Source organism: Seriola aureovittata, chromosome 5 (genome assembly GCF_021018895.1).
Source record: "Seriola aureovittata isolate HTS-2021-v1 ecotype China chromosome 5, ASM2101889v1, whole genome shotgun sequence".
In the NCBI taxonomy this organism is placed as follows: Eukaryota; Metazoa; Chordata; class Actinopteri; order Carangiformes; family Carangidae; genus Seriola; species Seriola aureovittata.
In genome coordinates this window covers 21,826,744-21,842,005 of record NC_079368.1, presented here as the reverse complement: position 1 = coordinate 21,842,005, position 15,262 = coordinate 21,826,744, and the positions used below count along the sequence as shown (strand labels likewise).

General features: G+C 43.6%; 1 protein-coding gene across 1 annotated transcript; it reads right to left on the bottom strand.

Annotated features, from left to right (window-relative positions):
* Window positions 1-610: 610 nt before the first annotated feature.
* On the bottom strand, window positions 611-13,500 carry si:dkey-164f24.2 (uncharacterized protein LOC566607 homolog). Its single transcript, XM_056375638.1, has 12 exons — window positions 13,317-13,500; window positions 10,312-10,746; window positions 5,442-5,489; window positions 4,212-4,256; window positions 3,568-4,077; window positions 3,278-3,310; window positions 3,084-3,152; window positions 2,864-2,971; window positions 2,343-2,474; window positions 2,089-2,205; window positions 1,752-1,853; window positions 611-1,613 (listed from the first exon to the last, which is right to left on the bottom strand). The coding sequence occupies exons 1-11, from the start codon at window positions 13,359-13,361 to the stop codon at window positions 1,791-1,793; spliced, it is 1,605 nt and encodes a 534-aa protein (XP_056231613.1). The 5' UTR covers window positions 13,362-13,500; the 3' UTR covers window positions 611-1,613; window positions 1,752-1,790.
* Window positions 13,501-15,262: the final 1,762 nt, after the last annotated feature.

Genomic DNA, 15,262 nt, shown 5'->3' with positions numbered 1-15,262 from the left:
TTTGCCTTGGCGGAGTTATGTTATGTGCCCTTCTAGTTATGTGTCATTCCTGTTCTAGCTTTAATCATCTTACTCTAGGGTTTTGTCTGTGACCAGTAAGTATTCATTATTATTTGATTGATTAGCAACTTATCAAGTGTTGCTCATTTCTAAAACGAACAGCCGAGCTAAGTTGAACGCTAACTGAAGATAATATTATCAGTGGTTTTTTTATTCTCTGGCAATATGTTTTTGAGTTGTTGAGTAACAAGCCCAATTCTGTGCCCCTGTCCCTGTGCTCATAAATAAAAGCATATTTTACTATCGTTGCATAACCTTCTAAAATAAAATCTCTACAGCTTCAGCCAGATTTTTCTTTACCTTGTTCACCTACAGTTAATTATCAAAAATTAATTTTACAAATAATTTCCCTTGGATTAGTCATAATATCAAAATGTGAGATTTAAATTGGCTTCACATTCACAACCAAAGATAAATTAGAAAAAGCATCTTTGAAAGCAACCATTGCCAGGAAAGTTTCTCTGTTGCCGAACTCCTGACGCGTTTCTGATCTGTTATTATATTATTCTATGAGTGAAACAGTATCAAAAGTGAAACACGTACTCCAGCATCACGATGAGTTACAGCTTTATTTCAAAGTTGGATTAAGTCAGACCGTCAAACAGCCCACGAGTGATCCTCATCACAAAGATCACATAACATCACATCTCCCCTCCGGACACATTGAACACAAAACTGTAGCGCATCATACGGTCTATACAAAACGATTTTAAAAAAGGAGAAAGTGAGGGAAAAAGAGAGACAAAAAAAAAAAACAACCTCTGAGTTCGTCCCCTTCATGTCCGCCATTCTCCAGAGGCCACTGGTGCTGTACAACCTAAAACTCTTGGGAAGTGTTTTAGCATCAGACTAATGTAAGCTCTGGCACTGAGTGGGGGCAGTGAGGAGAAGTGGGGGGCAGAGAAGGGGGCAGAGACAGACGCTGGGGTGAAAGTTTGGAGCTCTGACTCTGAGTAAAAAGAGCCTGTCGAGCAAAAAGCTGTGATGATGTTGAGATGTGAATCTGAAAAAACAACAAAAACATTTGTCCCTCCCACCCGTAAGTATGAACATAGGCCCGTGTACAAGCTATAGCCTCTTTCACTGATGCTACAGTATTCACATGCATTGAGTGTCTGCAGTGTGGAGGCAGATGTTCTGGAGAGGGGAGGACATGTAAGAAATACCAGGCACTGCCATTCATCTTGTTTTAGGAATCTCCACCTCTCAACAACCTCTGCTTCCACTGCTGATGCAAATTCACTGTACATGCCTTTGGAGAGAAATACAGATTAAAAGGAGCCACAATATGTTTGTTTTCTACATCTGCAAACTTATGACGAGTCCTAGTCTGTCCTGCTGCCTTTGAATGCAGCGCGTTTGGCATATTGACATCTGGTTTGGTGTTTTGACAGGAACCAAGGCAGGAAAGGCACTTCAAAGTGTGGATGTTCCTTCGATTTCCTGTCGGTTCTGTCATAAGCCCTAAAAAAATAAAAAAAAAATAAAAAATAAAAAGTCAGCTGGTTGACTCCCTTTAAAGCTATGAGTCCTCCAAATGACCAAAGGGGAATCTGAAACACAGAGAAGTAGAAAGGTTAGTGGCTGCTGAGAGGTTTAGAGGTGAACAATAAGGTCAGAGAATAAAACGGCTACAAAATGAGATGTAATCTATGTGATAAAGAACTGATTCAATACTGTGAGGCTCTTACAGAGACAAAAACTGGTCTTCAGAGCTGTGTAACGTGGATCTAGCCCTCGATGGACACCTCTGGAACGATGTGTCCATTCAACGCTGCCTCCACTGACATCTCCTGAACAACAGAAGGCATCGGATCAGGTAAGTGCAATGTCACATCACAACTGTTAATAGCAAACAGGTTAATTAAGTTGGCTCTTAAACATATTTTGAGTATCACTAAATCCATATTAAATTTTTAAAAATCTGTAAATGACCAGGAAACATGACGTACACGTGACTCATTCGACTCCAAGAAAAGGTTTAAAGCTAAAGCTATGCCTCTCGTCTTAAATTCATTTTTCTTTTACCATTGAGTTGAGCTGCACAGACTCAACAGCGAGCTGCATCTGACATGGCATGTCACAGATTTCTGACTTGGGTTCTTCTGACAGCACATCCAGACACGTCTGCTCAGCAGTAGCATCCTGGAAATGAAAGGAAGGTGGTTAGGAGACAGAGAGACCCACATATGTGTTTTCAAAGACATGTACTGAGCACTGTACAACATACAAAGCTACAGGATATGACTACTAATGAGAAAGTCACCAAGACGGTAACTTACAACAACCATTTCCACTGCAGGGGCAGCAGCAGCAGGCTCAGCCTCAGGCTCAGGCTCAGGCTCAGGCTCAACAGGGGTCATATCCACAGATTCTGTTTGGGTGATGGGGGTGTCACTCATGGCCACAATTTCCTAAATGCAGCAGAAACAGGAATAGGTCAGAACAGAAAATGGTCATACGAATGGACCATTTGAAATAAACATGACTTGATTGAACTGATTTAACACATTACTTTTACAGTGACACTGAGCGCCCACCAGGCTGCATTGCATTTGTTTGTTACAACCTGCCCCCTGGTGGCCACAGGTCTGAATTAATCTGCATTTAAAATACAGTTATACAACATTTTGTTCCGACCAAGTAATTTGATTGGACAAGAGTCATTCCATGAGTGCTGATCGGTGCTGAAATACAGTGCAACAGCTTTGCAAAGATGAATATATTTCCAGAAATAACATTTGTATTAAATGATGTATGTCGTCAGAAGAGGATGAAGGGAAGAAGTTTGTATAGTTCTCACCTGCTGGACAGCAACAGACTCAGCTATGGCGACCTCCACTGCTGAGACAGATTCTGTGACAACAAAGTCGTCAACCAGCGTGTCAGCAACGTCCTGAGCGACAGGAGCCTAGAGAGAACAGGAGAGAACACACACAGGTAAGTTTATGTGGATGATCTAACAGCACAGAACATTTCACAGAAGGTCAAAGATGAAACTGATTAAAAACCTCGTGTTTTACCTCTGTGACTTCAGTGACGGGAGCCTCTTCAGCCTTTTCTACCGGAGCCTCAGGGACAGTGTCTGGCACCTGGTGAGACAACAGGTGGTTGTGTTACTACTCATGCAAAAGTTACTTGACAATCCAAAAGAAAGGTAATAGGTCAAATGTACTGAAATTTTCTTGATGTGGGGGGAAAAAGAAAAAACACTCACCACTGGGATTTCCACAGTCTGGGCAGGAGCATCCTGGTGTAAACAAAACAAATGAAAGGTCACAGTGCTGTTTGCCGTTACATTAGATTTTGAAATAAATTATGCAAGTGACAAAACATGTCATGAAAACAGATCAGAGACTTCAGCTTTTGAAAACCTGCTTGATCCTACTGATGAAACATTTAAGCCACATGCTACACACCAGCAACAAATCACACTCTAGAAACGTTTTTTAAAAAATCATTTTGCAAGAGAGAAGAGGGGAGTTTTTTTTTATATCAGTGTGGCACCTCTGCATTTGTGACAGGCTCAGCAGGAACTTCAGGTGCACTTTCTTCAGCCAACACTTCCACCTCAGCTTCGTCCTCCTCTTCCTCCTCAGCTGGAGCTGCAGGACTGATCACCGCCTCAGTCACCTGCTCAGGCTCAGGTATCTCTGTGATAACCTCCTCCACTGACTCCACCACTGTTTCCGTAACCACCTCTGCCGCAGCAGCTTCCGCCTCAGCAGAAACCTGCTCACTCGTATGTTCTTCTACCACCGGCTCCTCAGTGGCTTCAGTGACGGGCTCTGGTGCGGAGATATCCTCTGTGACGGCCACCTCCACTTCCACTTCTGCCTCCGCCTCCACCTCTACGTCCACCTCAGTGACTGTCTCTTCCTCTGCCAAGACCTCAGCCTTCACCTCAGTGACTGTCTCTTCCTCTGCCAAGACCTCAGCCTTCACCTCAGTGACTGTCTCTTCCTCTGCCAAGGCCTCAGCCTCAACTTCAGTCTCTGGCTCGCAGACATCAAGTGTCTGCACATGCAAAACCAACACGGCACACGTTAGGAAAAAAACATGCAACATGCATCTCCCTGGATAAAGATTCACTGATTTTATATCCATGACTATAATGTGAAGCCATGCTGTCATAAAAAGCTCAGTCTCACCTGTTCAGTCTCTGTGGTTACGATTGCTGTGTCAACTGACTGAACCTGAAAAAACACAGTTAAGCAAACTCTTAATTGACGGGACAGATAATTCGATCAATAGATGGACGGACAGATGAACAGCAGAATGAACAAACAATGGTTCTTTATCTCTTTAACTTAAATGCAAACTTTTTTGTCTGCACAGACAGTAATCTTATAATCACACTGAACTGAGCGTTGTTGCTGTGGTTTTTAGGATTCACATCAACTGCAGCACTTAAGTCAAAACCCCTTACTAACTACAATTTCAGGCTGTTTTGATTCTTTTTTTTTATCAGTAATGAGAATCAGCAAGATCTTCTATGTGCTGAGTTGTTTGCAGAATCAGTGCAACTCATAAAACAGATGTTTCTTTGTTGTTTTTTTGTTTTGAGTATGAGAGCCAGACTGTGATGTGAGAGCTCTGTTATTTAAGAGAAAGAGACCTGAGGCAAAGTGTGGTTCTTATTCATAAGGTGTGAAGCTCAAGTTAAGTCACAGAAACTTTAAACACATTTCCATTAAAAGGTTTGTCTCTTGTCCAGTTGCTGCTGCTGTAAACTTATAAAACACGAGTGGAAACTCTGAGATACTCTTGTTTTGTACGTAAGCCGTCACTTCCACAAGCGTTTTGACACGTGAGCAGAAACATCACATACACTGAGAAATGTGAGATTGTTGTACTTTTAAAAGGGCAATTTTAAATGGCGACTAATTAATTATACCAGTGATCCCCCCCCCCCCTTTTTTTTTTCACTTTCGTTATCTTGGAAAAGTTAAGGGAGCATGTTTTTGTGGTTGTGGTATTTGTTTGTTTTTTTTTACCAGTTTTCAAGATTTTCCAGAGAAACCTGAAAGGTGTCTATTTAATCACACTGCTCGTGTTGCTCTGTTCTACACAGAGCCTCTTTAAAGCCGTTTGAAGTTGTCTCTCAAATGTGCTGTTCAAAAATCAAAGTGCTTGAAAAGTGTCATGGTGAGTTATGCTTCACTCGTACTCATTCACACCCGTGTTACTTGCCTCGGGCTCACACCACAAATATATACTGCCTGAACGAGTTGAGGTTTGAGGGACAGAAAAGGGGTTGTGTGTGTGTGTGTGTGTGTGTGTGTGCGTGTGTGCGTGTGTGCGTGTGTGCGTGTGTGCGTGTGTGTGTGCGTGTGTGCGTGTGTGCGTGTGTGCGTGTGTAAAAAGCAGGTTTGTTTTACCTCAGCCTCAGCAGGAGCTGCCACTGGAGCCTCAGCTGGGGGTGTGATCTATAATGGAAAGAGGGAAAGTGTTTATTCAAGAGTCAGCAAAACAATCATGATCATATACGTGTATTTAATAAGACAGAGTGTAGTTGGCAGAAAAGTGGACCTCGTTAAAAATGCACTCTGGGATACATTAACAATCATTTATAGGCCATTAAAAATATTTGGTTCATTTTGTGCTGCTGCCATTCTCCTGTTTTCTGACCTTTTTTTTTTTAATTTTAAAGGTCGAGCACTGGAAGCGCACAAACAGCTGTCCTAAAAAATGTGCCCAGAGCCAAATAATCTTCTGCACAACAACCAAACTGTAGCTGTGATGGCCTCAAGGCAAAAACCCAGTGAGGCTCTGAACAGGTTTAATGCCTCCAAAAAACAGGAAACGTTTGCCAAAATGGACTGGCAGTCCACACAAACATTATACTATCTACGGGAAGGTTACAACCAATTGGACAATGGGAAGCTGTTACGCCCTCCTCTCACCCCCTCTGTAAAAACCACCTTAGGTTCAGAAAACTGAAATATTCACCTCATTAAATCAGCGTTTGCTGTTACTCCACAAAACCCCCACAAATTTAAAACCCCCACATGTTTAATTACATCTTTTATCATCTCATCGGCATTCATGATACCGCAAGTGGGCGATGGAGAGAGAAGTTGACCATGAGCAAGACGATTTTCTTTGGTTTCCAATGCTTTAGGACAATTTCTTCTTATTATTCAAGTTATAGTGTTATTAGTATTAAAACACAGATGCCAAAAAATGGGCAGATAATGATCAAAGTCATCATCAAAGATCATATTTTTCTATTTTGCAGCCGTGCCATCGTTTTGCTGGAACAGCTGCCAGTAGCATTAATGGCCACTGTTGGTGCCCACTGTGCAGCCGTGTGCGCTGAGCCATAGTGGCAATCACAGGGAGCGGCACATAAATATTGTAAACGTTCATGGTCCGACGGTAAATTATTTATCCTGTTTTGTACCAGCTCTTCTTCAATGTAGGACAAGTCTAGTGCACGCAGGCTCCCTGTGCTGCTGCTGCTACTGGAACAGAAACATCTAATTTCATCCATCTACAGTTGTTAGAAGAGAGTAAAAACTGTCACAGTAGACAGTTCAGACACATGTGGTTACACTTGACCATCTCTGTCTCTTGTGCAACTGAGAGGTGAGGAATCCAGTCCTGCAGCATTTTACACAACTAATGAACAAAAGCAGTAGAAAAGTAGGCAAACATGCACGTATAGTTGAGAGCGGCAGATATGACCTTGGAGGGATGGTATAGGGGGGAGAGAGGAGGAGGGGAGGAAGGAAGGAGGGAGGGAGGGAGCTGGATTATAGGCCTTCCTTTGCTTGATTGTAAAACACACGCACCCTCCAGCGTGTCCCACCACCAGAACACTCTGTACCAAACTGATCTGCACACAGATCCCGCACCACAAGTCCTACTAAAAGTCGAATTTAGCACAAACCAAAGCTGATCTAGGAACAGCTACATTTTACGCAGCCCATTTTAACACAAGAAGAATGACATAGTGTACCTAAATGCACTGAACTCTATGTTCCAACCAACTTTATGCACACACACACACACAACCACTCACACATACAGATTTTGGAAGGACCAATCTTCTTTATCAAGATAACTAGAAATGAAATAAAGAAAATATATAACAGGCTCTGTGAAGTCATTCTCAGTATAAAAGGGAAGTTCTTAAAAAGCTAAAATTAAAGCAGAAGTCGAGACATTTTGACTTTTCTCTGCAAAAGTGCGTGTCTCACAAAACAAACCCATAAAAGTTGCGAGAAGGTGTGGGGAGGGTAGTATATGTGTGTGTGTGTGTGTGTGTGTGTGTGTGTGTGTGTGTGTGTGTGTGTGTGTGTGTGTGTGTGTGTGTGTGTGTGTGTGTGTGTGTGTGTGTGTGTGTGTGTGTGTGTAGGAAGGCTGGGGGAGGATTGTGGGGCCCATGTTTTGCCACAAGGTGATCATTTTTCTAACTAAGTCTGAAATAAGTATCACTTCACACATCTTTGTCCTCCACTACTCTCTCTCTCCGGCTAAATGTCAGATGTGATAAAAAGAAAATATGCTCACCGATCATTTGCTGTTTTCATTGTGAGCAAACTGAAACTGAACGTACCCCGAGTCATCCCTTCACTAGAGATCCGTCAGAGACTTTAAAAAGGTTGTGACAGCTGTCTGTAATCTCCTCTTCAGCACACAAATACCAAAGGCTAAACTACAAACATGCTTCAACAGGCAGATGTACCCCCCACCACCCAACATGGAACTCAATATCCCACCTTTCCCAGTGCAGCCCCCTCCCAGTACTCCCAGTAAAGAACTAACTATAGAAGGAAGACACATGTATGGACGCGTGCATGTGCTAATTAGACCAGTTAATAGGGGCCCACAGGTTGCCCATAGGAGGGGAAGAGAGAAAGGGGATGATGGAAGAAGGGAAGGGGGACAAGAGAGAAGAGGAGAGAAATTAAAGAGGGAGGGCAGAGGAGGAGGAGGAGGAGGAGGAGGAGGAGGAGGAGGAGGAGGGGGGAGGAGGGAGAAAGGACAGACAAGAGAGGAACAAGCGGTGGGAGGGCAGGAAGGTTGACGAGGTAGAGCAAATTTACAAGGGAAAACTGTGAGGGACAGAAGGGGGGAGGAGTGGAGGGCTGCAGGAGCACAGAGGGAGCAAGCTGGTACAAAATGTTCAGCCTCAGCAGGAGCCGCACCCACCGTCGCTTTAGGCCACAGAAAAATGAAACGCATTCAGCGGCTCTGTAGATTGAGTGGTGGGTTTATACTCACCTGACTCTCCGTGGCGGCATCCAGAAGTTGCGGGGCCACCTCTTTTTGGCCCCAAAGCCAGCTGAATACGAGCCCCATTTATGCCTGCTCTGATTCTATCATCTGTGAGCGAACGCTTTCTTGTACAACTGTGGCCGCAAGTGCAAGTTTACCAAAGCTCAGGGTTCACAAAATCTGACAAAAAGTTCACAAAACGAAGCAAGTAAAACATACAGCTGTACGTGTTTGCAGCTGCAGTCTGCACTGACTAATTTTCAGTTTTACAAAAGAGTCTGCGTGTGTTTCTGTTTCTCAGCTGAATCTGGCACATCTGCAAGCAGTGGAGGAGCTGACAAAAAGTGAGGCAAGAGGGGAGGAAGGGGAGAGATGGGTGGTGTGGTGGATGGGAGGAAGGGAGGGAAGGAGAGAAGGAGGGGGGTAGGGATGAAGGGACAGAGGGACGGAGGGGGTTGATACTGCCGCAGCTCAACAACTACACGGTGATGGGCAGTCAATCTCCTATAGAAACGTCTTTACTGGCCCCGTATAGATCAGTGCGTAGAGCAACACTTCTGGGTCAGAGGTCACAACCCAAATCTGCAACTAAATGACATCTCTGTGATTACTGGAGCACAGTGTAGCTCTGAGTGAAGTCAAAGGAAATGAACATCTCATTAATAACACCTCATGTCTCCTCTTACACTGGGCCTTGTGTACATGTGCACACTAACATACATGTGAGCACATACATGTGCACCATATGTGCTCATGGCTCAGTTACTGGGAGCGAAGACCAGGAGTTTAGTGTGTGTGTGTGTGTGTTTGTTTAACTATATTTGTGGGGTCTGTGGTGCTTCGTGGGGACAAAAATGCTGAACACCACAAGTTTAAAGAACTTTTTGAGGGTTAAGACTTGGTTTCAGGATTAGGGTTAGAAAAATGCTTAGGTTAGGGTACGGGATGAAGTTCGGCATTTAGTTGGGATTGTTAAGATTAGGGTAAGGAGCTAGGAAATGCATTGTATCAGTGACGAGTCCCCACAGAGATAGCTGTACAAATGTACGCGTGTGCATGTATGCATTTGCACGTGTGTGCGTGTGCACGCGTGTTTAGGCACATGTACATGTATGTGCGGTGTGCAGCTCGTGTGTACGTCTCCACATCGCCTGCAGTCTACTGGTTGAGACAGAACATTTTGTCCCAGTATATGTGAATGAAGTCTGCATGAAACAACAAAGACCACTATTTTTCAACTTGCTAATAAAAATGTATTTAAAGGGCAAAAACAACCTAATGAGACATTATTTTGTGGTATACTTATTTTTGGTATGAATCTATGTAAAACTGCAGTATAGACCAAACGCTTGTATAAAACAAAATCACTTCTTAAAGCCAATCATTTTTTCCTTTAGCTTAATCGACTTCAAAACTCAAAGCAACCTCCTTGATGGCATACATTAGAAGAAAAGAAAAAAAAAAAGATAGATGCGTCCTTATTGGCAGTTTAGATATAGGTGATGAAAAACCTCTGCCTGGATTCCCACTGATGTAACCCACAATCCCTCTCCTACTTTCCACCTCTTTGCTAAATGGAACATGTTGTTCCCTATGCCTCCCACCCCCCACCACTTCCACCTCCTTTCTCCCATGAGGACCGAGCCACAGCACATTTTGACCAAAGAGCAGCTAAAAAAAGACCCAAACCATTTCACAAAAGCCAGCAAAACTCACGCTGACAAAATATAAACTCAAACATCCAATAGAACGTGTCTCTTTACAGAAAACCATATGCTAAATGGAACCTGATGACGCTAATTTCTCCAACATTTGAGAAAGAAGCATGTAAATTGGCAACTGCAAGCACTTTATATGAAGGTACATGCTGAGCCCAACACGCCAGCCAAGAACCTGCTTGGTGAGATGTCGCACAGTTGATTTCTAAAACTAATGGCAACAACAAAACACATTTTTTACTGGGAAGTTTTGAAACATGGCTCCGCCGACGAAATCTATTTGAGAGTTTAAAAAAAGCTTTCTTACCTCAGGTACTGGTTCTGTTTCAGGAATGACTGGTTCAGCCTCCTGTACGACTTCAACAGGAGCTTCAACTACAGGGGGCGCCGCTGGTGGAGTCTCGACGACTGGTGCTTCTTCAGTGACCGGTGCTGGGACTTCAACCTCAACTTCCGCTGGAGTCTGTTCCAGCACCACAGCCTCGGGCTCTGGTGCTTCTGCTTTGACTGGGACGGGCTCTAGGACAGGTTCTTTCACAACTGGTTTTGGTTCTGCTTTGGGGGTCTCAACAATGGGGACAGCAATGGGAACGACCTCTGGGATCTTTTCTGGAGCTCGCGCCGGAGTTTTAGCGGCTTTCTTTGGGGTTGCTGCAGGGGGCGCACTTGTGGCAATCCCAGGGCTGGCTTTGACGGGCGGGTTGGACGCGTGCTGCTCTTCGAGGGCTCTCCTCTGAGCTTGCTGCAAAGGGGGAAAGACACAAAAACCTCTGCGTTAATGATTGTTGTTTTGTCATTACAATGATGTCTTACTTGTAAATTAGTGCAAATTACCAAGTGTAATTAAATTAAAACTAAGTCAATTAGTTTAGGGTAGTACACGTTGATATTTTATTTCAAACAACTGAGATTTTAAAATCTGAAAGCTGAGGAGTGGGGAACTTGATTCCTCTTGAGTACTTAATGAAACTGAAGGTAAAATGTCTTCAAACAGGCGCTGAGTATGTCAAGCAAACTGATAAAAGATAAAGTCAAAGTACAAAGGAACAGGCAAATGTGAGGTTTAAGGTCTGAATGCTTTTGAGTGCCTCAACATGTTCAAATACTTATGTTTTTGTCAGCCTGAGCTTCATTCTAGCACATTTCTGTCTGCAGGAATACCTAGCATGCCATCCCAGCCAGGTCCGACATGTTTTTCAGCTCCGGACAAAACCCCCTCGGGCTTTAATGGCGGTTTTTAGGAGCCCAGACCACTGAAGGGAGGGGCTGAGTAACTGGGAGTGGGCCCAGCAAAGCTAGTTAGATAATGGGAGCTAATTAGTTGAATCAGAGCGGTCCTGACAGGTCTGGTGAAGCGGGAAGGGAAACCGTGCGAGTCAGCAGCACTGATGGGTGCCCCGCGGGCCAGACAGTGGGCCTAATCACATCATAATCAGGTTATAATCAGGTTACAATCACTCCCCGAAAATGCTTTTGTTAGGCCGACAGCCAGTTCGGCATTCACAGTGCTAGACCAATGCTGTAAGCCAGCGGAGCTTGTGTGTGTAGGTGCATATGTCTACGCCTGTCCAGTTTGCCACCATCAAAACAACCCCCCCTCTTCTTTGCCCACAAATAGCTCGCTGTCTAGAATCCAAACCTCACTACCACAAAGTAATATATAAACTTCAATTAATCAATGCTGTTGACTGTGTTCCTCAGGCTGCATCAAGGAGGCCCGGCCTTCCTCGGAGAGAAACCCTTTTTATCAAAGGTGCATACAAAGTTGGTGTGGCCAACAAGGAGCACTCAGCTTGATGACTTCAAGTGTTCGGCAGCTCCTTCCCTTTACTGAGCTCTGATATCTCTGAGAGAGAGTTGGTGATAACACCACACTGTAACTGACTTCAGGTGCCATTTTTATCTGAGTGTCACTAGCAGACTAGCAGAGTGAATCAGAGAGACTGTGCAGACTCCAGTCTGGCAAAACTAAAGCAAGACATTCCTCCGGTCAAGACACTACCAAATACAGTTGTGTGGTGTTGAGAGTCACGGACCGGCCAGCCAGCCAGGCACTTAAGGGAGGGTGGGGGTTGAGGAAGAATGCCACAAACTCCATACTGAGAAGTCTTACCAGAACAGCAGGACCGGGCTTTAACTCAGCCTTTAGTGGTGAAGCAGGGGATTATATTTAAATTTAAATTAGAAGATAAAACATGGTTTGAAATAATTAACTATTGTGATTAAACAAAGTCAGAAAACAGTTTTTGGGGATGGAGTAACCTTTGCCCTCTGAGAAACTGGAGCTTCTGTGTTACTTTCTCACTCACCATACACCCCTCCCCTCTCTGCCACACCCACCCCATCGCTTTGGGCACTGAATGTTCAGAAGTGAAATTTCTCCCAGTTATCTAAGACGGATGGAGTGACATATGTCAATTATCATGTAAGCGACGTTGCTGCGTCAGCACATTGAGTTGCATAAGAATGACAACAGTGTAGCTCCATAAGTCAAGACATCGTGTACTATGAGTGTATGTGCATGAGGGGTGGAGAAGTTAATATTCTTTTTCATGTTTTTGAATGTGGCGCCTTTCACGATTAATGACTATAAACCACAGAAATACAGAAACTTAAAATCTCCATCCCTGCTTTTCCCATCTGACACAGAACCCACATGGCGCATGGAGTTTAACAATCGTCTTTGTCTCTTGTGCTTCAACCTGGAACCAGAAGTGTCGCGCAGCTGTAACTGACGGTATAATTTCGATATTTTATCCATATGTGTAATTTTGGTGCAGCCTTCTTACATCTGCGAGATTTTACGCGCGGAGCTCGGAGCGCTCCTCGCAGCAGCGCGCGTCACAAGAAAAGCAACAACACAGCGTGAATGTGTGCAGTCCAATAAATCATGATTGATAGTAACAGAATTAACACAACACGACGTACCAAAAGTTTAAAAATAAAAATAAACACCTGGTCTCTTTTCTTTCTGTTGAATTTTGGATTTAAGTTTTTGTTTAGAAGCTTAATCTGATCAGAAGTGGATATTTACAAGATTTTGAGCAGTAGGCTATTCCCATTTTTAGGCATCGGCAAACACTGTGGGTTAAGTGAACAAAGACTAGTTTTTATTTCTTTTTCGGGGAAAAAAAAAAACTATAAACAGACGCACAAAACATCAACTACCACAAATGATCAAAATGTAATATTTCGGAGCGGAAGGTCCCCACTAACTGACTTAAATTCATAATCTAGAGACTTTATATATGGTCGTGATGAGAATAAAAACCTAGCGAGGGGGGGGAGGAAAGTGCGCCTGCTACTGCTTACCACTCTCCTCATGCGACGCTTGTTCTTCTTCCTCTTGCTGGGCATTTTGGTGTGAGCTGTGCGGAAACGAGAAAGACCGAAAAAATGAAACGAGCAGCGAGACCGAGTGAACAAAGTGGATCTTTATAAAGCCCCCGGTCTTTCCGTTACCTTTGCAAAGAACCTATGAGAGGACTGGGATGAAAGATGGGAGGGGGGCGTGGAGAGAGAAAGAGCGAGAGAGAGAGAGAGAGAGAGAGAGAGAGAGAGAGAGAGAGAGAGAGAGAGAGAGAGAGAGAGAAAGACACACACACACACACCCCTCTTAACACGTGCACGTGCACAACAGCTCAGTGCGATGATTGTATCAGAGTTGGTCTATCCACAGGCTGGATGGTGGGTTATGTTATGTAACCACTCCACCAAAGCAAAGAGAGAGGTCCGTGGGCTCACAGAGTGCCACACCCCCCTCCCCCTCTCCTGGATTAGTTATACTTTTGGATGTGCACATGCTCTTAGTTTTCTACCTTTTCCTCTCCAATTTTTCGACCTACTCAGAGTCAGATTTGTAACATAGAGCACATAAAACATGTCACCTTGATTCTTGAGAGAAAACCAACAAGACAAAACACACTCACGCATGTGATACAGTACATACAAAACAGTGAGTGCTTCTGTGTTAACTTGTTTTGAATTCATTAAAATCGTGAAGCCAGAGAATAGTTTTCATTGTGTATGTCTAAACTAGAGAATAAAGAGAAAGAGAAAGCTTGTACATGTGTCTACGCCCACCGCCCCCCTGCACTGAATCAGCTGTGAGCACCCATTGTCTCCCAACTCCTTGGGTGCAGCCGCACTCACACAGCAGTGAAGAAACACATGCTTTATTCTGTCATTTATTGTGCTAACCGTGAAAGAGCGTCATTGAACTTCCATAAACATGTTGCTGTGCTTCACATAAGTTGTGCATGTGGGGAATGTGTGAGTTAGGTTTTTATCTATAAATATAGAAACTAAGTAAAGCAGTCTCATCTGAGGGCTTGCAATTTGATTTACGCCTCACCAGTGTGTGTGTGTGTGTGTGTATGTGTGTGTGTGTGTGTGTGTGTGTGCAGAATAAAGTGTAACTCTGCACGTATTACAGTTAGAGCTAAAGAGGAGTTGAAAGATGTAATGACTCAGGATTGTCAGTTTGAGTCAGTCAAAAAATGTTAATGGTTCGATGGAGATGGAGAGTGGAGAGAGTTGTAAATGCTTGTTGTTTAGCTCGACAGTTGTGGTTGACTGTGTTGAAATCCTTTGTACAGTTGTCCCTTTAAAACATGACTGTAATTAGCCTTAGCTGCCTTGGCTTGTCAGCTTAATGCTAACAGCATCATCATGTGTTTATGGCTGTCGTTAATAACGTTAGCATGCTATAGTTAGCAAGCTAATAGAAATTTGGTCATTACTTTTTGAGGTATATTAAATTAAAGTGTTGGACAAGTGGGAAATTGTGACCTATTTTTTACTGGAACACACGTAAGTATTTAATCCTTCTTCTCTGTTCGCTCTGCTCTCACTCTCTCTGTTCTGTGTCTCCTTTTTTTTTTTAGTCAGTTTTGTTTGGCTTGAGTTGTAACTGTTTGGTTTGGATAGGCCATGTTGAAATCAGTCCCTTTAAGACATGACAGGGATTAGCCTTAGCTTAATGCTAATATAGGATTTTCATATGTTTAATCAGAATCAGAATCCCTTTTATTCGCCAAATGTACATAGTACACAGGAATTTAACTTGGTGCAAAAACACACGAGTAAAACAACGCAAAAAGAAAGTGTTAAGTTCATCTGCCAGACCAGGGGATGGATGGGGTGATTGCAGGGCTTCCCTTATTGTTATTAGTGAGTGCCCTGAGTGTATTTCAGCCGGCTGCAGGGTTGTTGTTTGAATCCCACTTCAGCCTGGCTTCGTAGTCCCTCTTCTTCAG